We start from the raw sequence: 26843 nt of genomic DNA, 5'->3' as shown, positions 1-26843 counted from the left end.
ACATAAATGGGAGATATCTGAGAGCCTTCTCCAGCTTGCTTCGAGCTTGGCATACTTACAAGCGCTATCCAACTATCCAGAAACCCGGAATACATCACATTGCCTCATTCAAACCTCCTTGTTGCCCAGAGAAAAAAAAAAGAAAAAAAAAAGGAGAGGCCGCTAGAATCGGTAGAACTTCGAACTCCCCGCCGCACGACCGTAAATCTAAAACGGCGAGATCAGTTCTTCAGCAAGCAATCCAGATTCCGGAAAACAAACCCCTACGTCGTTCTTTGCATCAGACACGGAAGAAGTGAAGTTAGTTGAGTCTGGGCTATGGACTCGTACAAAATTTATGACCGAGAAAGACGCAGAGAAAAATAAATTTAAAAACGTTTTATATGTGAGCAAGCGAATCGGCCGCAAGTGCAAGTTTTGAGATCCATTGGCAAGGATCTGATCGGAAAAGTCAAGTGAGTAAGAGCTACAGAGGAGACAAAAAACATGAAGAAAGAAAGAAAGAAAGAAAGAAAGAAAGAAAGAAAGAAAGAAAGAAAGAAAGAAAGAAAGAAAGAAAGAAAGAAAGAAAGAAAGAAAGAAAGAAAGAAAGAAAGAAAGGGAGGGAGGGAGGGAGGGAGGGAGGGAGGGAGGGAGGGAGGGAGGGAGGGAGGGAGGGAGGGAGGGAAAACGTATTTTTGGATCGATAGTGCAACTAATGTCAAAAGAGCGTCGTTGCGTCTCTAGTACGCGGTACCATCCTTCTGCCATTTCTAGTCGCTTTTGAACGCTCACTTGCGCTCCTAGAGAGTGTTCAAGGGCACTGCAAGAGACGCCCTCCGAGTATCAGAAGACACAAACAGAAAGGGAAACGAGATTAAGGGGTAACGTTAGTATATAGTTCTGGAGATAACGGCGGAATAGCGCTTTGTTCGATTTGCACCAACTCTGGATCTATTTATTTATTTATTTGTAAAAAGGGGAAAAGGAAACCGGCCATCCGTTTCGGGCTCAGTCTCGCCTCCTCCGCGAATGACGTCAGCGCAAGTTGTTTTCGGGGATATGCTCTCGGATGTCGAAACGATCCGCCAGACAGTCAACAACGGCGTCGAGTCGGGATGAGAAATAACACCACCACTATCCGTTATTTCATTGCGAAGGAAGTAAGCTGGCAGCAGGGCTATAGAGACTCGCTGCTGCGTAGCCAAACTTCGAAAACGGAGCTTCATTTGGAATTCAAAATTTGCGCCCACTCCTAGCTGCAAAGCAGTCAGACTGAATCAAAGCTCTTAGTGCGCATGGCATCTACCCCTATCCGTAGACGCAGCAAGTTGTCGTTCAGACCAAAGGCAACAGCAAGTTGGGCATATTGCTCTCGTAATTTAAGCCAATGAGCCTGCAATAAAAAGCGTGTATAAGTTAGAAAAGATTTTTCTGTATCTTTGCGACAATCCTGCATTTCTCCACTGGACCAAAATAAATCACACCGTATGCGAATGTTCGCGCCGCTATCTTTCTCTTTTGTAGTCTGCCTAAGTACAGGTTTGGGGTGCGACCTGATGCCGGTGAACATCTCCAGCAACGCACTCCCTCACCAGAACAGGAGTTGGCCACCCTGGTGCAGTAATTGGCCACAACCTCCTATGATAAGCTCCATAAAACCCCGGTCCTCAGTCACCAGCGGCTGCGGAACAACTGACCACGGCGGCGGTCAGACCTGTGACGCAGCAGGGGGTGCTAAGAAAGCCTGGCTCCGCTGGACAGGCCGCCATTGGAAACTGACCCTGGCAACGTTTAATGCTAGAACCCTAGCTAGTGAAGCTAGTTTAGCAGTGCTGTTAGAGGAACTAGAGGGCATGAAATGGGATATCATAGGGCTTAGTGAGGTTAGGAGGCCGAATGAGGCATATACTGTACTGAAGGATGGGCATGTACTGTGTTATCGAGGTTTACCAGAGAGGCGACAACTAGGAGTAGGTTTCCTTGTCAATAAGTATATAGCGGGCAATATAGATGAATTCTATAGTACTAATGAGAGGGTTGCAGGCATCGTAATTAGGCTTAATAAGCGGTACAAACTGAAGGTTGTACAGGCCTATGCACCTACATGTAGTTATGATGACCAGGCAGTTGAAAGCTTCTATGAAGATGTAGAATCGGCAATGCGAAAAGTGAAGACGCAGTATACTGTACTAATGGGCGACTTCAATGCCAAGGTAGGGAAAAAGCAGGCAGGAGACAAGGCAGTAGGTGACTATGGCATTGGTTCTAGGAATAGCAGGGGGGAGTTACTAGTTGAGTTTGCAGAGCGCAATAACTTACGAATCATGAATACCTTCTTCAGCAAACGGAAGAACCGGAAATGGACATGGAAAAGTCCTAACGGAGAGACTAAAAATGAAATCGACTTCATAATGTGTTCGACCCCCGCCATTGTGCAGGATGTAGAGGTAGTCGGGAAAGTGCGCTGCAGTGACCACAGGATGGTGAGGTCCCGAATTAGCCTAAATCTGAAGAAAGAACGCAGTAGATTAGTAAGAAAGAAACCCATCAACGAATTAGCGGTGAGGGGGAGGGCAGAAGAGTTCAGGATCTCGCTACAGAATGGATATTCAGCTCTAACCGAGGATGGCGACATTACCCTAGAGGCAAGGAACAATAATTTCAGAGATATCATTACTGAGTGCGCGGTAGAAGTAGGCGGTAGGATAGTTAGAGAGGATACTGGTAAGCTGTCTAAGGAGACGAAAGATTTGATTAAGAAACGCCAGAGCATGAAAGCTTCCAATCCAACAGACCAGATCGAATTGGCAGAGATATCAAAGCTAATCAATAATCGCAAGGTGGCCGATATAAGGAAGTATAACATGGAGAAAATTGAGCACGCTGTAAAGAACGGGGGAAGCCTTAAAGCGGTAAAGAAGAAATTGGGAATAGGCAAAACCCAGATGTATGCGATAAGGGACAAGGCGGGCAACGCCATCACTAATATGGACAAGATAGTCAAAGTAGCCGAGGAGTTCTATACTGATCTCTACAGTAGCCAAAGTAGTCAGGACCGTAATGAGATTGGCGGTAGGGAAAAACAGTCAGACGTTCCACCAGTGACGAAGGACGAGGTCAAGAAAGCACTAGAAACTATGAAAAGGGGGAAATCAGCTGGAGAGGATCAGATAACTACACGTTTGCTGAAGGATGGGGGGGATATATCATGTTAGAAAAACTGGCCACCCTGTATACGCAGTGCCTGGTGTCATCGACGGTACCGGAACCATGGCAGAATGCAAACATTATCCTCATTCACAAGAAAGGGGACTCTAAGGACCTTAAAAATTACAGACCAATCAGCTTACTGTCTGTTACGTATAAGGTATTTACTAAGGTAATCGCTAATAGAATCAGGACAACCTCAGACTGCAATCAAGCAAAGGATCAAGCAGGGTTTCGGAAACGGTACTCTACTATCGATCATATCCATACCATCAATCAGGTGATAGAAAAATGCTCGGAATATAACCAGCCCTTATACATAGCATTCATTGATTACGAAAAAGCATTTGACACAGTTGAAACCTCGGCGGTGATGCAGGCATTGCGAAATCAGGGGGTAGACGACCTGTACGTGAAAGTGCTGGAAGATATATATAATGGCTGCACAGCAACCATAGTTCTGCATAAAGAAAGTAACAAAATTCCCATAAAGAAAGGTGTTAAGCAAGGAGACACAATCTCCCCAGTACTATTCACAGCTTGTTTAGAGGAAGTATTCAGAGACTTGGAATGGGAGCAGTTAGGGATAAGGGTAGATGGAGAATACCTCAGTAATCTGCGATTTGCTGATGACATTGCCTTGCTAAGCAACTCCGGGGATGAACTGCAAATAATGATCGATGACCTAGACAGAAAAAGTAGAAAGGTAGGCTTGAAAATCAATATGCAGAAGACTAAGGTAATGTTCAACAGCCTCGGGAAGGAACAGCAGTTTACATAAGGTAGCGAAATACTGGAAGTAGTAGGCGAATATGTCTACTTAGGACAGGTAGTAACCGCAGATCCGGACCATGAAAAGGAAATAACAAGAAGAATAAGATTGGGATGGAGCGCATTTGGCAAGCACTCGCAGATTATGACTAGCAGCTTACCGGTATCGCTCAAGAGTAAAGTATACAACAGTTGCATCTTGCCTGTACTCACCTATGGGGCTGAAACGTGGAGGCTAACCAAGAGAGTTCTACTTAAGTTGAGGACAACCCAGAGGGCTATGGAACGAAAAATGGTAGGGGTAACATTAAGAGATAGAAAGCGTGCAGAGTGGGTCAGAGAAATAACTCAAGTTACCGACATTCTAGTGGAAATTAAGAAGAAGAAATGGACATGGGCAGGACATGTAGTGCGAAGAGAGGATAACCGATGGTCGCTGAGGGTAACAAACTGGATTCCAAGGGAAGGAAAGCGTAGCAGGGGGCGGCAGAAAGTTAGGTGGGCGGATGAGATTAAGAAGTTCGCAGGGGTGAAGTGGAGGCAGCTAGCACAGAACCGGGTTAAGTGGAGAAATATGGGAGAGGCCTTCGCCCTGCAGTGGGTATGATCAGGCTGATGATGATGATGATGAAGTACAGTGAAAAGAAGTGCTATACCATCACATGCAAACTGGGTTCGCATTAGGCATAGCAAGGCTGGTAGAGCGCGCAAGCTGTTTATAGCATGGTCCACTATTTGAGCAAAGGCCTGACCAACGAACAAAAATACCTTTCTATAACCCTGAATTTGCCTCAATTAAGTACCAGTCTCACTTCGTAGAGTTAGCCTAGTTGGCCAGTCACATAAATTGGGGATACTGTGGCGCCGCACAATGGTCCGTTAACAATTATTTATTCCTCTAACCTTGGACCAACGAAAACGCCTTCTGAAGGAGTGAGTGTATGACACAAGCAACCATCAAAATATTCCAGTGTTTCAAATAGAATCGGGTACTGGCCGCGCTATTATTATACCGCATTCAAGTTTCGGAGTTCTTCCGTAAATTATACATCCTAACTCCTCCCCGGTGTATACTGATAATCAACTTGATAGGTAAATTAAATAACAAAATAAATTTCAACGCCTTGTTGCTACTTCTTAGCAGTTGTATATTCCTGAGTTAGAATAATATAGAGTTAACTATTTTTGAAGACATCAAATACATTTTCGTTAAAAAATTTTCTCAGCATCATATAGGCTTGGAAAGGTGCGAGGAGTTAGGCTGTGCATACGCCTTTACTTTGCGTGGAAGGCGACGGCCTGTTAGTTTATTCTCGTTGTTTATTAGTTCTCATGCGCAGTTTTTGATCAGTCCAGCAAACAGGAAGCAGCGATCAAGAGAAAAAGAAACGAGAATTAAAAAAAAAAGGGAAAGAAAATGGATAAAGTGTTAACCTTTGAGATGGAGATCACGGCAGCCATATACAACACAGATGGCGGCCGTAGAGAGGGTCACAAGCAGTGGCGGCGCTCTGCGAGGGAGAGTAGAACAGAACGTTAGCCATTGAAGTATAGTGGACAGCGAGTATGGGTCACACAGAACGCTCTGCTTAAGAGGCGATGGTTACCAACAACAAAATCACAATTTGAGTTTGGAAGAGAAGCGCAAAGACATAAGTTATTTTTGTTCTACACAAGATGGCGTCCGAGCCACATTTAGGTTGGACACGAGGCCGGCCAGGCGAAAGCTTAATTGGGCACTGTAAACAAAAATAATAAGCATATAAAGGAGTAAAAAGAGAGTAAAATGAAGTAAAAAGGGAGTAGCATGTCCTCTAGCGAACTTCCTTGGAAGAGGTACGGTATTCTCTTCAAGCTCTCAGGTAGATTTTCACAACTATACGGAATGCTATACTTTGCCAGCACAAGCATACTCTCTTCCTGAACAGTGTTTATTTGATGCGATTGTAGAAGACGAACTCTAAGCGTACACAACTTCCTGAATGACGACTCGTGCTCTGCACACCGCTATAAGCTCTATAGGCTGGGCATTTGCCGTGCATAGCGAGAATCCTGAAATTGGTGTCATCACTTAGCGCAATGAACGGCAAAGACTTGCAGCCATGGCAGACACAGCAGGGCCGGTGTCGACCAGAGCCAGTACTACAACGCCGCCAACACAAACTTCAAGCATCGGGGTGGCCGGGGGGTGTTCGTCGTTAGCCATACGAGTTACCGGGAGCGTGCGGGTGCGAAGCTCCAGCGTGAGACAAGGATATCAGGCCGCACCTCCACCAAATGTAGAAGGACGTTGAGGACGGCGTCGAGGTCGACGGAAAAGCGGGGAGATCAAGATCAACACGATCTGCGCAATGACAATTCCACAACTGCTTCTTTCTCATCAGCGTCCAGCGAAGGGGCCCATCTTCTTCACACAATTATCAATGCTATAGATGCAAAATTCCCGGAGATTTTGAAGGTTGGAAAAAAAACAAGGAAAAAGACAGGTTTTTTTTTTTTCCTGAAATATTGAAAAAATTTGAAAAATATCAATTATCTGTAGTATTAAAGAAGTGTAGCTACATTAAAACAGCAGTCTTTTTTTTTTTTTTTCGAGCAGAGTGCTGCTCGTACAAATGTCGCGGCGCTTTTAGACAGTTATAAAAAGACAAACGACACCTTGGTTGGTTCTAGATTGCTGTCATGTGTGTTGCAGCCTCTAATATTGCGTGTCAGAAGGAGTGGTCAAATTTAGTCTGTGTACTCATCTAGTGCAGGCATAGACCCACAGGACGTAGATTACAGAAGGTATGTTCATTCGTTCCAACATACAGTTTAAAGTGTGTAATTTGATGAGCGACGCCGGAAATCAGAGGAGCAGCAATTCGTAGTAGTGTGGGTAGACAAAGTTCTCAGGTATTTGTTTCCGTGCCTCCTTTTCCTTAGCGCATTGTTGTTTTTTCGTTTCATATATATTTCACTTGTGATTTCTTCTTTCTGCTAAAATTGTATGCGGAGTTCAATCTGTATCTGAATTTTTCTCTGCAATCAACCATGTTTCTGACCACGTTTCTGTGTTTTCTCCTTCCTGGTACTAGTCTAGTCTTTCTACATTTACATCCGAATGTGCTTTTATATTCCTGTGAGTTATCATGTACTGCTCGAGGTTTATCTCATTTTTCCCTACACCAAACACGGAACCATACCTGCATGCAACGATTCTGTACGTTTATCGTGTGTTTTTATATGTGCTCATGCTTTTATTTTTTTCGTGCAAATGTTAACAAACATGCAGTTCAAAGTTTGCCATTTATCTCCAAATACGCCATGCGTAAATAAGTATCGGACATTTCTGCATTTCAAGCTATCTAGTCCTTCAATATCAACGGCTCCTTTTTTTTTTTTTTTTCCTTTATCAAATCTTGGTGATTTAACGTTTACCGCATTTCTCGTTAGCACAGTAAGCCATCTGACAAAAAATTGCTGTTTTGCATGTGTTCTCAGTTTGTTCTAGCGAATAAAATGCACGCACGTGAACTGCCAGTTCTGTTCATTCTCTTATAATGTTTGGTAGACAGAATAAAAGTTCATCGCACAATTAATTAGATGATTCACATACCAAGGTGCTCTAGTACTAGCTTTGTGTGTTTGTGCTCGCTTCTGCCTAGACTGTTCTAATCTGTTCATGTTGAGTTTGAGACTGCTGCATTGGTGATCGATGGGCTGATATATCGGCAGGCGTCTCCGTGGGTGGATCGGCATCGGCACCCGAACGAAACCTTCTCACCAATGAGACTACAACCTGCCTAGATTTTCTTTGTAATTTATTGGAAACAAAAATAAGCAAATCAAGACTATATTTCATATGCTCGCGTTTCGACACTCAGCGGAAGAGGGGGAAAAAATGCAGCATTTCGGCATCTGCAATTGTTTTAATACAGTAAGCATTTATCACGAACGTTCAGAAGTAAGCCTAATTTGTACAACCAAAACTAAATAACAGCTGTAGGGGTGTGTTTATTCAGTTGACGCAGATAGATCCAGCTGCTCGGGATGAACTCGCAGCGGGGCGTAAGGCGTAGCGATTCACACAGACAACGACCAACTTCTTCGTCCTCGAGCGCGCCAGCACGCGATGCATGGCAGTGGCTATGAAGAGGAAGATTACCCCTCAAATAATTTATACTCTTTCTGCAGCATTTTCAGTGCTCTTTCATACTTAGAAGCAGCCATCTATCAGCTCAAATTTTTATGTTTTCTTAAGGGAATCATACTTTATGGGGTTGTTTTTTTTTTTTTCGGTTTTTAATGTCTCGGGAAAAAAAACAGAAAATAAAGCTTTTTTTCCCCAAAATTTCCTGTTTTTTTTTTTCCCACCATCCCATCTTTATATAGGAGGCTTTTAACCACTGCACGAGAAGTTTTGATTCCATCATCTAGAGGATATAGAAACCTCATTTAAAACCTTCAGGAGAGCGACAGGAAAGCGCACGACGTTGTCATACACGAGCAGACAAGCGCGCTCCCATTTAGAAAATAAAAGTACAAAAGAAGCGAAGAGATCCAATGTGTGTTTGCGTGTCGGTACACTCCACACCCGCAACGTACACGAAAAGAAAAAAAAAAAAAGAAGGCGGAACAAACGGGCGTTTCCCGTACATTCCTGTACTCAAGGTATCCACAGCGCCGGGGAAAGCAAAGGTGCGTCTCCCGGACGGTCTTCTACAAACAACCCACGATCCGAAGCACAGGCCGAATCAGTTCAGTCACCGCATGTAAACTGGGCGCGCGGTGACACCCAAGAGGGGGTGATGAATGTGTTCTAAAAGCCGCGGTTCTGTTGTTTGTCGAGTGTTTGTCGCTTTCCGCCTTTAGTTTCCTCCTCCCATATGTTCCATGCACCACGGTTGTCTAGTGCTTACGTCGGCTCGGGGCCTTGTGGCCAACAGGTGAAACACCCGCGCTAGTCAACTCACTTAAGAGTTCCACAATGCGGTACAGCCTATTACGGGAGGCAGTAGTTTAAAGAGAAATAATTTATACCGCGAGGCTCTCTACTGGCGCGCCCAACACATAACGTCCGTGCTCCTTCGGACTTCAAGCTTGCTTGCAAGAAACCTGAGCGACAACTTGGTTCCCTTTGTTCACAACCCTATTTCGTAACTGTGCAATGGAAATTGGACAGTAACAGATTGGCAGCTAAAGCATTTAAATACCTATACCTGAAAAGCGTTGACTCACAAAGGAGGAAAAGAACTAGGAAACTAACCAGTAAGTATGCTGGTCACAAGGACGAAGGAATAAAGAGCGTTAAGCAACAGGTGAAAAACGCAGAAGGTAAAAATTGGATAAATTCGATGGAAAAGAAACAGAGTGTGGAATTATACCTAAAGTGGAAAAGGCAGATCAGGAAGGAAGCTTTCCTTGATAACTCAAGAGGCAGTGCCCTACTTTTTGAAGCTAGGTCAGGGTGTCTTAGAGCACGCAGATACAAAAAGAAATTTAACAAGGAAGATGACGCATGTGCTGTATGTGGTAACTCCAGTGAAACAATTGACCATATTATACTCGAATGTAATGGTATCCATCCGGAAGTTGATGCAGGCGCAGTCACTCTTCCTGAAGCTCTGGGGTTTAGAGATAACAGTGGCCAAGTGAATAAACCGGCGGTGGAAGCTAGCAAAAAATCGACTGGAAAATTTGTGGCTTAAAAGCAGAAAAGTGACATAATGTTAGTAATGTAGAAACAAAAATTCAATAAATAGAATTATGGTATAGTTAACCAATCTAAATCAATAATTAAGATATAGGGAGAAAAATGAGCATGATAGCTACTGCTACCACCCCGTTTCAAAGGGGACGCTCCTATATTCCATCCATCCATGAACGCTTCCGCGTAATACACTAACCCCATTCCATTTTCCTCCATTTCCAGTTTTTTTTTTTTTTCCTCAAAAATCCAACCGTCCACTCTCAACGACAAACGAAACAAACAAGAACTTGCGTCAAACAGCATTCACACCAATGACAACAGCTGCAGTCGAACCTTCATACTTGTTCGATATCGTAGTGGAAGATTTGCCTCTGCATTACATCCTCTATGTGCCACTGCTAATGGGAGTTGCAGACGGACCAGCAGTAACAAAAAAAAAAAAAAAATAAGTGAGCAAAGTTGCAGCAGACTATCTTCGCTTCCTTGTTTTCTTCTGTGCCTGCTTGTCCATTCGACGCGCCGTGAACCACCTGACGACCCTCAACATTATTCAGTAACATCAGTCACGTTTGTTCTCGACTCGCGACGAGTAATTAACGCCAGTCATTCAACGGTGCGCTCCTAGAAAAACCTGACACACCCGACAGCGTACCGCTCTTGCACGATTAATTATGTAGAGAAAGAGGGAAAAAAACGCGAGAAAAAAGAAAAAGACAGAAACCATGATCTAACCATCAATCTAATTTTTTATTATCTATGTATGCCGCTGAGCTGCTGTTGAAACTTCCAACATGGTCGCCACGTGTCCAAGGGACACCAGCTGTGCCCAAGGATATGATGAAGGGAAAAAGGGTAGTGGGATAGGGAAGCGGATACGGGTACAGGACAGGGATTTAAGCAAGGATCGGTTTGCCACACATTCGGCAACGCGCCATCGAGCTCGACCGGTGCGTATATCGCTCTCCGCACCTCTGCCGCTCTCGGGTCAGCAAATCGATAGCCCAGGGAGGGAGGCCAGGGCGGCAAAGCAGCCCGAAAGGGGGAACCTCGGCGGTCCTGGCCTGCTAAGCTCTTAATAGAGCACGAGGCGTATGTAAGTAACCGGAGTCGAAAAGGCAGCCACTCCCAAACCCGCCATAGGTTATACCGATTTCCAGCTATATATATATATATATAAGGCGTTGTGGTCGCTCCGCGCGAACCCCACGAAACGGGAGCCACGGAGCCGCGTTTAAAAGCTGCCGCGTCGGCAGCGGCTAGTATTGTAGCGATGCATACGAGGTAGCGTTTTCGCTAATCCTGGTTTCGGCAGCAACCGCGAAATTGTCAAGAGGTTGAGCCCCGGTTGGTAGTGTGTCAGAGTTCAATACGCAGTTAGGAGGGCATTGCGAGTCCTGGTACACGTGCGTTGCAAAGTGTGCAGGCCCAAATGCCTAATGGCAACCCAAAGAAACGCGTAGCGAGATGCTTTGGCCTAATGGCGACCCAAAGTAAAGCGTACAGTCGACATCACCCTTGTGTAGAGCGCTCGGGCAGTGCTCATCCCACATTAAAAACTAAAATTAAAAATCAGCCCACGATTTGCAGACAAAGTGCTCATGCTCATCTTCTTCACAAGTCTATGTGGATCTACTTCCGTACAAGCATAGCTTGTAAACAGTAGAAACTGCAACGAGGTATCAATTTTTACGCAGGGAAGTGCGCCGATCGAGTGCTCTATAGGTGACGTCGACTGTACACTATAGCGAGATGCTTTGTCGGTGTCCCTGCGTTGTTTCGCTGGTTTTAATTAATCCGCACTTTAATGAGTATTAATTACAGAGTTCTGACATTTTTATGCAGGGAAGTGCGCCGATCGAGTGCTCTATAGGTGACGTCGACTGTACACTATAGCGAGATGCTTTGTCGGTGTCCCTGCGTTGTTTCGCTGGTTTTAATTAATCCGCACTTTAATGAGTTTTAATTACAGAGTTCTGACATGGCAGGATTACTAAAATCGTGTGTCCGCTATGTGTACGTGCTGGATAAAGTAATAAGTGGCAGACTTTTTTTTATTGCTGGAAGAGGCAGCAACTGGAATGCATGATCTTTTCATCTCCCTGTAAGCTCCCTTTCTCCTAGCAACGCTACCGCTCCCGCGCTCTTCAGCTGCTCGTAATCGCTTCTCGAGAGAGCTAACTGCCAGACTGCTACCCCGCCTTCCCTTTCCTACTAACTATTTTACATTTGGCGCACTTAATTCCCACAGAAGCCCGTGAAGTCTGGCAAGTCTTCGGACGGCGACCGGCTTTTCCAGTTCGTCCGAAGCCTCCACAGCTGGCCGTCACCGGTAAAAAAAAAAAAAAAAAAAAAAAAAAAAAAAAAAAATCTTTCCCTTACTTCTCTGAGACAAAGTTGCGGCTCTAGAAAATCACGGTGAGGGTACAGTGGACGCGAAAAGAAAAAAAAAAAAGAAAAACGTTCAGCTATTCGGGGGACTACCACGTATCTCTTTTTGTCTCTCTTTTTGCCGCCAGAGGAAAGGTCTTCGGGGGACCGTACCTCATTGCCTTGGAACAAGCGCCAGCGAATGAGAGGCAGCACAAGGGCTCCAACTGTGTGTTCTGTCTGCTTCACAATGGGGAAGGAAACGTAGTGGCCCGATTGTTCGCCAACTGGCTACGATGGCATCGCGGGCTACTGCTCCATCGCGGGAAGCGTATCAAATGAGGCGCAGTGGGCGGAGACAAGAAGCCCAGTGCCTCGCATGGACTTTCGTCGCCCGCACCACGAAGCTCGGCCATTTCGATGCAGCCACGTGAGGAAGAAAAGACCATGGGACGTTGCGCTAAGCAGTAACCACGCACGCAGGATAAAACGACAGCCTGCAGTTGCCATCACGGGAAAACTTTACGCGAAAATGATCATCATTATGTGCTGCAGAGTGAGTGAGTGAGTGAGTGAGTGAGTGAGTGAGTGAGTGAGTGAGTGAGTGAGTGAGTGAGTGAGTGAGTGAGTGAGAGTGAGTTAGTGAGAGTGAGTGAGTGAGTGATTGAGTGAGTGAGTTAGTGAGAGTGAGTGAGTGAGCGAGTTAGTGAGAGTGAGTGAGTGAGTAAGTGAGAGTGAGTGAGTGAGTAAGTGGAGTGAGCGAGTGAGTGAGTGGAGTGAGTGAGAGTGAGTGAGTTAGTGAGTGAGTGAGTGAGAGTGAGTGAGTGAGTGAGTTAGTGAGAGTGAGTGAGTGAGTGAGTGAGTGGAGTGAGTGAGTGAGAGTGAGTGAGTGAGAGTGAGTGAGTTAGTGAGAGTGAGTGAGTGAGTTAGTGAGAGTGAGTGAGTGAGTTAGTGAGAGTGAGTGAGTGAATGAGTGAGCGAGAGTGAGTGAGTGAGGGTGAGTGAGTGAGAGTGAGTTAGTGAGTTATCAATCTCATTCCGAAACTCGAACCACGCGGCAGCAGTCGTCTAACCGCCACACATCCCTCCTCTGTGTGTGATGTAAGCACCGGCGGAAACGTTTCTCACATCCTCCCAAAGCCGAACTTCGATTGCTCCTTCTCACGCACTTCCTGTTCACGCCTCCGAGTTCAGCTGATTGCTCATCGACGCGCACCGCCTACGCGCTCATTCGCAGCTCTCGCGCGCGCGCATCTTCCGGAGCACGTTTCGCGAGTACCGGTCGCCTTCCCGGACTCCCAACCGCCCTCCCTTCCCTCCCATGCTTCCTGAGTCGGTTCGCTCCGCATCGCGGAAGGTAGACGTCAATATACGCTCCCGTAATTTCCTCCGAATCGATGCGCCGGATGACAGCGATTCTGGACGACCGCTCGAGGGCGATTGCGTGCCAACTCGATCGGAGGGGAGCCGCGGAGGAAGGAGGCGCAGTGGATCAAAAACGAGGCGAAAGTAAACAAAATAAATGAAAGAAAATGTAACATTCTATCAACATAAAAAAGGGGACTAGACCCGATAGGGGAAAAGGGGGATAAGGTGGATCGGTCAAACTGAAGGCGCATAACTGATTTATAACAGCGTCGCGGCGACGGCAGCAATTTCAAGAGAGTGTATAAAAAAATTGATGCCTGCTCCCTGAACAAGTTTAACCGTGACGTCGTGTCGCGGGTGCGGGGGCGCTGTAACAGATTACATTCGGAATGACGCGCCCGCGCGTCCTTCGAGACGAATGGGCCGTGCGCGGAAGTAATTTTTCACGCGCACGTCGCGAGGATCAGTGGAGCGGAATGAGCTCTCTTGAAGGAGAAATGAAAGGAGCAGGAAAAAAATTACAGGAGGTGAAAGGACACGTGGGGAGTGAGCTGGAGCGAAAGTTTGCCTAGTGAGGATAACCTAACTCATGGCTGCGGTTCGAGAGTTTCATCAGACTGGAGAGTCGAGACACTGATTACACTGATGGAGCCTTTCAAGAGTTTACTCCAGGCAGATAAGAGGACAAACCAGAGTCAAAGACACAAAAAAAAATTAGAAGTTTGCCAAACTTATGTACGGATCCGTACACTTAACCTTTACTACAGAAAGGCGAATAAGGGAAGGAAGGGGTGGGAGGTAGACGGTATGAGAGAATATGTAACCTCCCGAAAATTTAAAGTTTCGTCGTGTATATGGTGTCAGCCGACAACAGTAAATTTCATGACGTCTCAAAGCAATTCACGGTGCTTGTACATTACAGGTACAGCACAGGCACTCTAGCGTCTTTGTATGCCGTGGAATGCCGGGTACACACTTTTCCCATAACCTAAAGAGGAAGGTCTTGGAAGCTAGAAGGAAATGTTGGAACCAGGGCGTCACCACCGAAAACTTAACAGGGCTGGTGCACCTCTTTTGCATTCCCATGCGCGCGGCTTGATTTGCTGACTCTTCGTGGCCCATGCTGTAGTCGTGACATATACGCTGTTCGGATGCGCTGACCGTGTCACGTTCTCGGTGGTGACGCCAGAGAGGAGCAGGGTAGCATGCGTAGACCGAGAGCGGAAACAAGAAGCCAAAAAAGACCGAACTCCACTCGCCTAACTATTTGCTTGGTGCGGGGACAGATCGCGGTCATCCTCGACAACTTGAATTGAAAACGTCTGCTCGGTAACGTGACGACAGGGCATGCAGGTTTCACTAACTTGTTAGAAACGATACTGCAATGAAGTGCAAGTCATTAAAAAAAATCACGTCTAATTCGACATAGTGGCAGAAGCTTGATGAGCCCAACCTTCTGCATAAAACAATATGTTAACTATGAGCAAACGCACAGACACGTGCTCCAATTTCGATAAAAAGAAGAACGAACTAAGTTACCGCGGAATCATTCACCCCGAACATTGCAAGTTTTAAGCTTTTAAACCACGCAGGCACGAGTGCTCAGTCCCGCCTGTCTTCTTCGTATCTTACTGTGTAGTTGTATTTGTTTGTTGTTTTGTGCTAGAACAACTCTGAGAATGCACCAACAGTGGAAACTCACGAGTTATATTATTGAAGAAAGGTTTTAGCTGACGCGTGTGAGATTACATGCTAGCTTATACACTTAAACCCTTCCAGATGGGATAGGCGCGAGGAAAAAAAAAACACTGAAGCACTTTTCATTTAACGACAAGGATTTATCTTAACACAAATGCACTTTTAAACTTTCCAGCAAAGCGATAACATTACAGTGTGGAGCTTCGCTGAGTGCACACTGCATTTGTCTGCTGTTGACAGTGCGCGACAAAATAAAATAACGGCGAAGTGGCTCCGCGAATGCCAACATAAGCGTGAAACGAAAGAGATATGTACGTTAGGTCTGGTGCAATAGTTCAATATCACCGAGGAAAGCTTCAATCACCAGGAGACAAATGCTTTCTTTTTTTTTTTCTTCCTGGCAGAAACTGAGGTCACTTTGATCACAAAAAGGGCGAACAGTGGGCAGACTGTAATGAAAACTGCCCCTTCCCCCCCCCCCCCCTGCATACTGTATATATATATATATATATATATATATATATATATATATATATATATATATATATATATATATATATATGGCAAATAAAGGCGCGAACATTCCACTCACAAGCAAGAGATCACAAAATCGATTCAGTGGTAAAACTGTATAAAATTGTACTGCAACCAACGTTTGAGACACACACTCGCAAAATAGGAGGCTGTGTGTCCCGGCACAATAAAAAGCTACAAAACCTAAAGACAGCTGAAATTAAAAGTAAGGTCATAAAGGTTCAGGCTTCCCAAATATCCCCATGCTTCCGAAAGCCCGCGGGGGCGGAACTAAAAAAGGGAAAGTAAAGGAAGAGCACGACGAAGTGAGGATCGGAAGAGGGAAAAAAAATGGCGCATTAGAGGAGTTCTTTTCCACTACAGTGGCGCGGCGCTGATTTCTCGCGAAAGAGAGATTCCAAGAACCAACCGTTCGATTCCCTCCTTACGTCCGCTACAGAGAACTTGCACAGCGCTCCCCATTCTCCCCTTCCTCCCGCAGTGGGTATGAAGCGAGCGATGATACGAGGGAGCGTCGAGCGCAGGTCCCACCAATCATCTTTATCCCTAATCTGGCTCGCTTGCTTGATCCTTTCGGCGCGCGCGCACTGGGAGGGAGAGAAAAAAAAAAGGTCGCCAATCGGTTTGCTCCTCGAAGCATTCCTCGCACTCCCTAACTTTTTCTCGACCAACTTCGTCGCAAAACGAGAGCAATGGCGCTACGCACGACTCCCAGTACGGAAAAGAAACAAAAACGTGACGCGTTAAGAGGTAAATCGACAATATGAGTGGGGGGTGGGGGCTGTCTTGATTTCCTTGTGCCCACTTCTATGTTTATATATCTATTTAATTTATTTATTTTGTTGATCATGAAGTGTTCGTTTTCACATTTTGGGAACATCAAGCGCGTTGATATTCTTATTTTTATTTTTTTGTCTGTTTACGGTCAACTGCCACTGAGAGGGAGTGGTGCGGAGCAATATTTGAGATTATACAGTGGGCACCGCTCGTTGGGTCATTTCGTACGCTTCGGTCAGAAGTGATGTGGATTGTGACCTACAATGGCGGCTCAATGGCTAAAACGCCGGCTGCCAAGCTCGATGTTGTGAAATCAAATTTCGGGCGAGGCGACCGCGCTGTACGATTACTTCCAAATCTCTAGACGCGGAGAACAGCAAATACGATACTCTAAAGAAAGAAAGACAATTTGCCGTGATTCCACTCTGCTCAGAGCAACACCACCTGGAAAGAGCATAGACGCCGGCACGATCACTTCTCCCCAGCGTCTTCTTCCTCACTATTAAGGGATATAGATGGAAGTACCGAATGGGGAGCATTAGTGCCTTGATGCCCACGCCTGAAAGCATCTTGTGGGGAGCATCAATCCGGCCCACGCTACGCCGTGAATGGCGGTCGCTTGAAGGCCAATCCCCGTTTGCGCAGTTTCGCATCACCTGCATGGTCATAACAAGTACAGGTGGCGTTACCTCGACTGAGGCAGTTGTTGTGCTATTTCGTGAAGAACTGCTTCGTTTTTTAAAGTCTGAATTCGTATACAGGTGATCCTGCAAAGGCAAGACTCAGTTCGCATTCGTGCTTTTGGAAAGATCATTAATAAATTCTAGAGATATGCTTTTTGAGATAAGAAGATGGCTTTTTGTCGGTCATGGTCTGATGGTGGACGACCGAATACAGGCAAATCGCGCGAAAGCATTTCTTATCTCGTGAATGATGAGTGGCGCGCACAGAAATGTGGACAGAGCGTGTCGGTAGAGCGTGTCCGCACGACTTGACACTTACAAAAAACAGATTGCGGCGAGTGGATTTGACATACGCACCAGAACGAACAGATCTGCTTCCATTACAACGATTACAATGCAGGAAGTTTGTAGATAAAGCGTGTAAACTGGTTTCGCACCAGAGTTTATAATAATGGCGTACAGTCTTCCCCTCAATGGGCCGGATAGTTGCAGAGAAACCGTAATGACGCCACAGCTGCCGAATTTTTAGATTTCCGTTTGCATCGCCCACATGCTGTCACGAATTGTCCGATGTTGCCTTCGCGGCCTTCGCGGATGCGGCTTTTCGTGAGCTATATTCAAAGGTATTTGTTTTTTCCCTTCAAGCAATCGATTCTTCGCTTGAAACGAAGCTCCGCTATACATGACGACATCGCTGCGGCCCCAGCCCGGTGCGGTGCACTGCGGGTTAGCAATTCAAATGTTAGCGCAAAAAAAAAAAAAAAAAAAAAAAAAAGACCGCATTCTTTACCGGCGCGTTTTATACATTTGTTCTCTTTAAGGTTATCGAATTATAAAACCTCTTTAGCTGCGCTTTAACGCACCCCAGTATTTCTCAACTATTATAGGTGGACGACTGGTTGCGGTTGGAGAGTTGCATCTATAACCATTAGTAATAGTCATAACATTTCTTTTTCTCTAGCACTTCTAAAATGCATTACCCCCCCCCCCCCCCCCCCCCCCCCCGGCTGTGACTCATATTAGCGATTGAGCCCTCAATTCCGAAAATCGTGCTGTGGCTGTGTGCACACAGCGCCGTCCCTCAATTCTAGTCGCACATGCTCCGTGACCGTCTCAGTCTCACCTGCGCTACTCACTGCTCCTGCCTTAAAAATTGATATGGCTATTACTAATTGGCAGCGACTAAAAATCCCCCCGCTGCCACGACACGTGCATTCAGAGCATCACCAGGAAAAAAGGAAGAAAAGTGCGGAAACGCTGCAGAAGTTATATCAAGGAAGACAGGACGGGGTCTGTGTCGACGCCGCCGCCGAGTATGGGGACAGGCGTGTTATGGTAGCAGTACTGTCAGATGAAAAACCTAATAAGCGACTCGGTCTGGACGAGCTTAACTCACACCGCTGAAGAGGTGGCGATTGTCCTTGCAATAGCAGGGACAATGGCTACGACAATTATAGGTGATTCAAAAACAGCAATATGCAATTTTCTCAAGGGAAGTGTCTCTCCACAGGCAAGAATGATACCGAAAACATGTCAGGATGACAGAATAATCCGAGTAATTTGGGCACCAGCCCACTCCCAGCTTCAAGGAAATGAGAAACTTCATAAGCTTGTCCGCGGGCTCACCTTCCGGGTTGGCTCTGACCCTCAATACGCTCTTAGCAGGGACAGGCAGTCAGCTATAAAGAGATTACTGAGCACTATCAGCTAAACAGGGTAGAATACCCACCGGCAGATTGGACACTAAATAAGATCTAAGAAAGCACTTGGAGGCGCTTACAAACAAGAACTTTTCCGAATCCAGCTACCCCAAGTAAGTGGTACCCGGAACAATTCCCAGATAGGTGCAAACTATGGCAGAATAAGGCGGATCTGGTGCATATGATGTGGACGTGTCCACTCCTGAAATCAAAAGTATAAATGAACAGACAAAACGGAAGAACTTTGGGAGACTATAATGTTGAGCTCACACCCTGAGATTCAGCTAGGTGTAACCCGACTGGCCGAACCTGCCGCCCGGGTCGAAAGGCTCCAGGCCGTCGTGTAGGCGGATAGGTTGACGCCTATCGTGTATCTGTTGGAGATTAAGTTTTCGTCCAGAAAAAAAAGACAGGTCGTCCTGTCTCTCCGAGATGAGAACGCCTTGTTTTAACGCTAGTCTCTTGCAAAAGTTCATCCGTCTTGCGGAAAGCAAGCTAGGAAAAAAAAATATCTCAGGCACTTCTACGTAATGGCGGGAGTAGCTGAGATCAATACTAATTCATGCATCATTGGTACAGAAATGACTGACCACGGCCTACGGCATCTTTCCTTCGCTCTTGTTGCAACGAAGCTCCCATCTATTGGGGCTGCGCTTCTTGTTTGCTCACAACTTCGCCGAAACAGCATCGATGAGCTGACCACCGTTGACCTGACCTTCTACCTGCCGCGCTCGCGGGCGCTCCTCTAGCTGCCATCTAGGTGAGCTAACCTCTCGCGGCTAACATCGAACATATCTGCGCTAATTAAAAAGAGACGGCTTGCTCACGACTGACACCTTCGGAGTGATCGTTGAAGGCAGGTGCTATCGAGTCGCTTCTCCGCGCACTTCGGAGGCCTCGCCAACCAATAAATATCGCCTCCACGCCATCCACCCTATCTGCGACGAAACCAAGGAAAGGGTTATAATATCACCCCGAAAGAGCTCCATGGGAATGGGAGAGAGGACGAGGCAGGCAGCGGTATAGAAGAATGCCTTCCGCTCGCTCGTGTAGTAGCGTTGTCGGTGATAGGCACGAAACAGGCGCGCTAATGACCGAGGCGCGCGCGACGCACGGGCGCCGGCGTGACGGACAGCCAGCGGCATTCCGCTCCGGAATGCGCCGCGCGGCGTTCGAGCGTGTGGCGCGAGCGTTCGCTGTCGCGCGGTCGCGCTTCGGTGCTCGCTTTCTCCGGAAGGAGAGGGGGTCGCCGGAGGCATCTCGATCGTGGCTCGTCTTTATTTATGGCACTGCTGGAACGCCAACGCCGGATCCCTCGCGCCTATCCATCTACTGCCGACGTGGTATGGCTTGTGCGGGGCGTAACGGCGTCTAAACATCTCAGGTCACCGCACGCCAAGCGCTATCGTTAAAAAAAAAAAAAAATGCGTTCAGTACGTGAAGAGAACTTGCTGAAAAATGAGGAAGGCGCTTCAGCTTCGAACGCGATAACCCCTTTAACAACGCCTTTTCATTTCGCGAATTTTAACATTTTTACATTAATTAATTTTAATCATTATCACTGTAACAGTAGAGACCACGAACACACGTTAAAACAGGCGCACCACAACGCGTCCAAAATTTGGTACCAAATACGCTTCATGACCTATAGTTATGCCCACCTGGCATGCACAGGGCACGGGTTAGAACCCATATGGCGACAAATTTGATTCAATGTATTGACTCCATTTTCTAATCATCCCCATTACAGAACCCTCCTCGACAATTTCGGCTTCATTTGGATCCTCGGACCAATTTGTTAGCTTTATTTGAAATTTTTGAGACTTTTTTTCCAACGGACACAGGACAACGGCGATAAAGGGCTCTGAGCAGGTGACGAGCTCCTTACGCTATTCGCGCGGAAGTTATGAAACTTCACGCAATGACAAAGCGATGGCATGTCGTGAAGCGAGGTTCAGGGACTGCTCACTGCATTCGTGAGAATATAGTAATGCACATTATAGTCTTCTTTGACAGAACGCTCCTGACGTCACTATGGTGCCCCAACCGATGTGACGGCTCGGACCACTCACCATGCAGTGTTGCTGTCACGTCATGGATGACGTCACCCGATGTTCACTAATCAGCACAGCGCGATGTGGGACAGAAAAACGCCCTCTTAGCAGCTGTCGCTCTAAAATGTTGGAAGAAGTGGTGGCGGCTCTCTCTCTCCCTGATGAATTTAGGGGGACGCTCTACAGACAATGTATGCCCCGCCGGGGTGGTGCAGTGGTAAGACGCCCGACTACTGTGCCGGAGTACCCGGGTTCGAACCCGACCTCGGCGGCTGCGTTTCGATGGAGGCGAAACGAAGAGGCGTCGTGTGCTGTGCGATGTCAGCGCACGCTAAAGATCGCCAGGTGGTCGAAATTACGCCGTAGCCCTCCACTACGGCTCCTCTTTCTATCTTTCCACCTTCACTCCCATCTTCCTCTCTTCCTTACGGCGTGGTTGCGGTGTCCACAGAACACAAGTGAGACAGTTACCGCGCCTTTCCCTTCCTATAAATAAATAAGTTTTTAAAATAAATAAATCTACAGACAATGTACACATTTCGTCAAAAGTTTAGAGACCAAGTGGCTTATTTCGACTCATACGCAGTGGTTCACTATGGCAGGAACTTCACTACCCCGAAAGCAGGAAACAATATATTGCGAAACGAGTGCATTGTTTCGACGATATACGTACAAAGAGGGAGCCACATGCCACTGATACCAAGGAAAGTGTAGGGGATTATTTGTGTATGTTGATCAACGTGAAATAATAATGTAATCATTAAACAATTTATCAGAAATTGGAAGAAAGAATAGCCACAATTCCGCCGGAAGGATCTACATCCACGAAAGTTACTGCATTATTCTTTTTGGACGCAAGCATGTCATTGCAGGTTTATTCTAACTTTATCGAAAAAAAAAATTATATTTCCCAAATAAACATCGATAAGCCATGACACATTTCGAAGAAGCTAACGCTAATTAAATGTGTGTTCAAATAGCTTTATTCTGATATGCTATATTAAATTTAAATACACAAGTCTTGGACGAACAAACTAAAAGCCCACAGAACTCGATAATTTCATCGCAGTAGGAGAAAACTTTTTCTCAATCCGTGCGAACACGAAAGGAAAGAAATGGCTGTGGTTTACCTTCAATTAAACCTAGTGTGAAACGATTCGCCGCGAGATCGAGCTAGAGATGGCGCCACCCCTTATAAAAATTTTGTATGTGTGTCTGATGCGAGTATGTTGGTCTTTCACAATAGAGACACAGAGTCCGTTGTGAGTTTCAAATGAATTTTCTTTTGAGTTCTTACTGTGTGTCTAAAACAAATTGGCCACCGTGTTTCTGGTTGGTATCGAATGTGTGCATAGGCATCTAGAACATTAGATGCAAGTCGTGGGAGCAGGCAGCAAGCTCTAATGGTCAAGAAGTGTTGACCAATGAGCGTCTGATGGCTTTCACTTTTGGATAAAAAGCAAAAACTAAAAAGTAACGAAGCCCCTCAACTGCATTAAAAAAAGCCAGAAAATAAAAAAATAAAACTAGGCGAAAAAAAACTGCATATCTAGCGCGATTCAAACTCGGTACCTCTTACTCCGTAGCTTTCTACGCTAACCACTCGGCCATTCAGGTAACTGGAAACATTGGTAACATTTTTGCATCTTATGTCTGGACTGCATTCATAAGATTGGGACTTGATGTTTCGAAGCATGTTTCAAAGCGTACAGGCCATTACGGCTGCTCTAACAATTACAACTTCTTGACCATTAGAGCTTGCTGCCTGCTCCCACGACTTGCATCTAATGTTCTAGATGCCTATGCACACTATTTTGTCCACTGGAGCTATTTTAACATGTCGGGTTTGGCATCGCTGGCAAATTTACCAGCGCTGGCTCTTCGGTGGTTGCTGGGCGTAATTTTCGCTGAACACGGAGCTGTAGCACGAACCTTCAAGGAAAAAAAGTGCGACCCATTGCTTCAATACCGGCAAGCGCAGCAGCGACAACACTATTTTACTGGTTACTAAATCTTATTTGTATTTAAACATTTCGGAAAGCGATGCGATGACTGAGAGCTCGGCTAATCTATACGCAGAGCAAGAAGGAGCTCGAAATCTTAAGAAACACGCAAAATACCATGCATTACAAGCGCTGTATGTTTTTTTTTTTTTTTCTCTCATGGGCCCATCACTCGGTAAACTACTCTCTTCCTTGTCTCCTTTTGAGTGATTACTTTGTAAACATAGCATGTGTGAAAAGAAATTCAACGCACATTCCTGTCAAATGATCAATTCATTACTTAGGTCTGAGTTCAGTCATTTCAGGCCACCTTCCTGTCTTGTGGTAATGCAAGGGCATGTAGCATTCATTAAACTGTTTTAAATATATGTTGTTCCTCATTAATTATGTATACGTCCTCCAAAATCATCAAGCAGTAATAGTAACGCACATGTAGTGATGGTTGATAATAATTTATTTCTATACTGAACTGCTCAGATTGCACTGTGTTTAAAGTTGAAACACACCGTGTCCTCTCAGTGAGTGGTCGCAATGACCGAGAAGATGCACATCATACTTCCCGTTGACTTTTCACATTCTGTGCTTACACATTAGCAGTTCACAAAAAAAAACTTTGATTTCCAAAACAAGAAAAAATAATGTGAAATGTCAGCTGAAAATCTGGTTTAAGGTTGTTGCTAAAACACAGAAGGATTGAATGTCTGTTGAGTTACTTTGTACTCATTCAGTTCAGTTCAGGCGTTCAGTCGTGTCCGACTCTTCGTGACCCTATGGACCATGTCACGCCACGCTTTCCGGTCTCTCACTATCTTCTTAACATCACATAGCTTCATCTGCAATGCCTCGAGAATGCCATCTAACCATCGCGTTCGCTGCCTACCCCTTCTCCGGCGACCCTCAACCTTTCCCAACATCAAATCTTTCTCCAGCGACTCCTCTCTTCTCATCAGATGACCAAAGTAGCTGAGCTTTAACTTTAGAATTTGACCCTCCAATGAGCAGTCAGGGTTTATGGTCGACAATATCGACTGATTTGATCTTCTGGCAGTCCAAGGAACTCTCAAGAGTCTTCGCCAGCACCACAATTCAAACGCATCAATTCTTCGGCGGTCAGCCTTTTTCACAGTCCAACTCTCGCATCCATACATCACAACTGGAAAGACCATAGCACGGGTTATACGGATCTTGGTTGGCAGACTAATGTCTCTGCTCTTTACTAGGCGGTCAAGGCTAACCATTGCTCTCTTTCCCAGGAAACATTAAGACCAAACCAGAAACTCAAAGCCCTTTTTCGTAAAACAAGTGAGGCAGTTACCGCGCAGGGAAGGGAAGAAGGTGGGAGTGAAAGTGAAAAGAGAGAAAGAGGAGTCGTAGTGGAGGGCTGCGGAGTAACTTCGACCACCTGGTGATCTTTACGTGCGCTAACATCGCACAGCACACGCGGGCGCCTTTTCGTTTCGCCTCCATAGAAACGCAGCCGCCGAGGTCGGGTTCGAACCCGGGTACTCCGGCACAGTAGTCCAGTAGTCGGGTGTCTTACCACTGCGCCACCCCGGCGGGGCGGTGGGGCTGAAATTTTGCTTTCCTTTCCGTTTTTTCACAAGTGTGCGTGTCTGATAGATATCCCGGTTTAAGACAGCAAATTTAGTGTCAATTACAGCGAGTGCATTCCGCATCGTGAAGTGTCACTGTTGTGACACTACACTGTAAAGAAAATTGCCATAATAATAATAATAATAATAATAATAATAATAATAATAGAAATTATTATTATTATTATTATTATTATTATTATTATTATTATTATTATTATTATTATTATTATTATTATTATTATTATTATTTTACGATGTGCCGACTGTGCGAAACGTGTTCACACGAAGTGCGTCACCTGGGCGGATGACGAGCTGCAACTTCTGAAGTCCGGCTCTCGGCCATTCTTGTGTAATTTGTGTGCGTCGTCGTCGTCTGACGGTGTTAGTCTTAGCGACGGTGGTGCTAGAGTCCCTGGTGCCCCGCTCCTGCCCAGCCACCCGACCGGTTTTCCCCCTTCAGCCGCGACCGGCGAACATGGCGGTGAGTTTGCCTCGCTACGGGCTCTCCTCCTCGACGCGCTTGAGGGAATCTCTTTTCTGAGCGATGAGGTTGCCCAGCTACGGGAAGAGAACGAGCGCCTTCGTGTAGAGAACTCGCGGGCTTTCGTACAACAAGCCGAGGTTATCGCCTCTTTACGTGCCGATGTTCGCGGCCTACGCCAGGAGCTTGTGCGGTGCGCTGCTTCGCAGTGTGAGCGTCCTCTCGTCGAGCGTCCTCTCGTTGTCTCCGTGGGCAATCCTACCCGTGAGGAGCAGCCATCTGTGGACTACTCCGCCGCTCTTCATCGAGGGATGACTCCTGGAGATATTCCCTGTTCATCTTCTGCCTCTGCTCCTCGCCGTGCGGTTGACTTACCCAGTGAGATGAAGAAGCACCGAAGTCGAGCCATTACTGGCGCATCGAGCTCATCTGTCCTGAACGTTGCCATTTACCAAAAGAAGCGTCCGAAGACTATTTTCGTCTCTAAACTCAGTCCCGATACTACATCGGTAGACCTTACCAACCATCTAAAATCAGTGAATATTACTCCCATTTCCTGCCGGCAGCTGAAAACAAGGTACGACTCCTACTCGTCCTTCCATATTGAAGTTGATGAAGAATCCTACAGTAAGCTTGTTGAGCCTTCGATGTGGCCGATGGGTTGCATATACAAGGACTTTCGTGGGAAGCTTTACGACGATATGCTTCATCCCTCTGAACTGACGCAAAATTGCAGTGGCCCCTAATTTGGATATCTATTATCAAAACGCCCGAGGTCTTCGGACTAAGGGATCAGAATTTTTTTCTAGCGTCTTGTCCTCTTGTTATACCGCTGTTGTGGTTACCGAAACCTGGCTGTCAAGTGATATTCCTTCCAATGATTTCTTTCCAAATAATTACTCTGTTTTTCGTAGCGACCGCCCTGAAACAGGTCCCAAATCAAGAGGAGGTGGAGTGCTCATTGCTATTGACAGTTTTGTGAAGTGTGTTCGACGTTCCGATCTGGAAACTGTTGAAGAATGTGTGTGGCTCGAGCTCACTTTAAATCGACATGAAAAACTTTTACTTGCAGCTTTCTACATTCCTCCGAATCTACCTCCTTCAGCCTATGATGATGTTCTGCTCTCAATCGAACATGTTATAACCCGTCATAGCAAACACAAACTTCTTATTTTAGGTGATTTTAATACTCCTGGTATCAACTGGAACTCACTTATTTCTTCTCACAACAATCATTACATATTAAGTAAGTGTAACGCTCTACTTGATTTCATAGCCTTTAACTCTTTGCAGCAACACAATTTCATTGAAAACTGTTGCGGTAATATTCTTGACATCTGTCTATCGAATTTTGAAAGTGTTCGAGTCTCGAGTTCGGACATACCGCTGACTCGCTGTGACAAATTTCACCCTCCGCTTCTAGTTACTACTGCTGTCTCTGCCTCACCTTCTACTAACTCAGATCGGGTGGGGAATTCGCCCCGTTTCGCGTATGCACGTGGTGATTATGTCGGTCTTTTCAATTTCTTCTCTTCCGTCGACTGGTCCCTTTTAAATGACATTAATGATTCAGATGGACAAGTCAGTCGCTTTACAGAAATAGTTCTTGATGGTATGCGTCGGTACATACCTTTGCATACTCCTACGCGTAGGAAGTTCCCTTCCTGGTTTTCAAGGGAACTAATAACGGCGTTAAAGCTCAAGGAACGGGCCCATCGTAAAGCGAAACGCCCTGGGTTTCACAATTGGGCAGATGAGTTTCGCCGTGTGCGTTCTCTTTGCAAACGCTTATACAAGCGGGACTACGACTCCTATCTTGAGTCTTTAGAGAGGTATGCCTCAAATCGTCCTAGTCAGTTCTGGCGTTACGTTCGCAAGCGTTCCATTAAATCAGATTTAAGTATCAGCTTAGTTGACTCTCAGGGTTCGGA

The 26843-nt window shown here is 45.9% G+C and overlaps 1 protein-coding gene across 4 annotated transcripts in view; it reads right to left on the bottom strand.

Moving 5' to 3' along the window:
• LOC146196478 (uncharacterized) overlaps positions 1-26843 on the bottom strand; it is a 301218-nt gene that overhangs the window by 121525 nt on the left and 152850 nt on the right. For 2 of the 4 annotated variants that reach the window (XM_084598211.1, XM_084598210.1), the window contains exon 3: positions 5395-5471. The exons of the other annotated variants lie outside the window; for them this stretch is intronic. In XM_084598211.1, the coding sequence (XP_084454337.1) occupies positions 5395-5421 (27 nt within the window). In that variant the 5' untranslated portion in view covers positions 5422-5471. The remainder of the gene's footprint in view (positions 1-5394; positions 5472-26843) is intronic. 4 annotated transcript variants of the gene reach the window in all.

This window comes from Amblyomma maculatum, chromosome 3 (genome assembly GCF_055883805.1).
Source record: "Amblyomma maculatum isolate TAMU_Amacu chromosome 3, ASM5588380v1, whole genome shotgun sequence".
Taxonomy (NCBI): domain Eukaryota; kingdom Metazoa; phylum Arthropoda; class Arachnida; order Ixodida; family Ixodidae; genus Amblyomma; species Amblyomma maculatum.
The sequence above is the reverse complement of the archived record's forward strand: the minus strand, read 5'-3'. Positions and strand labels throughout refer to the sequence as shown.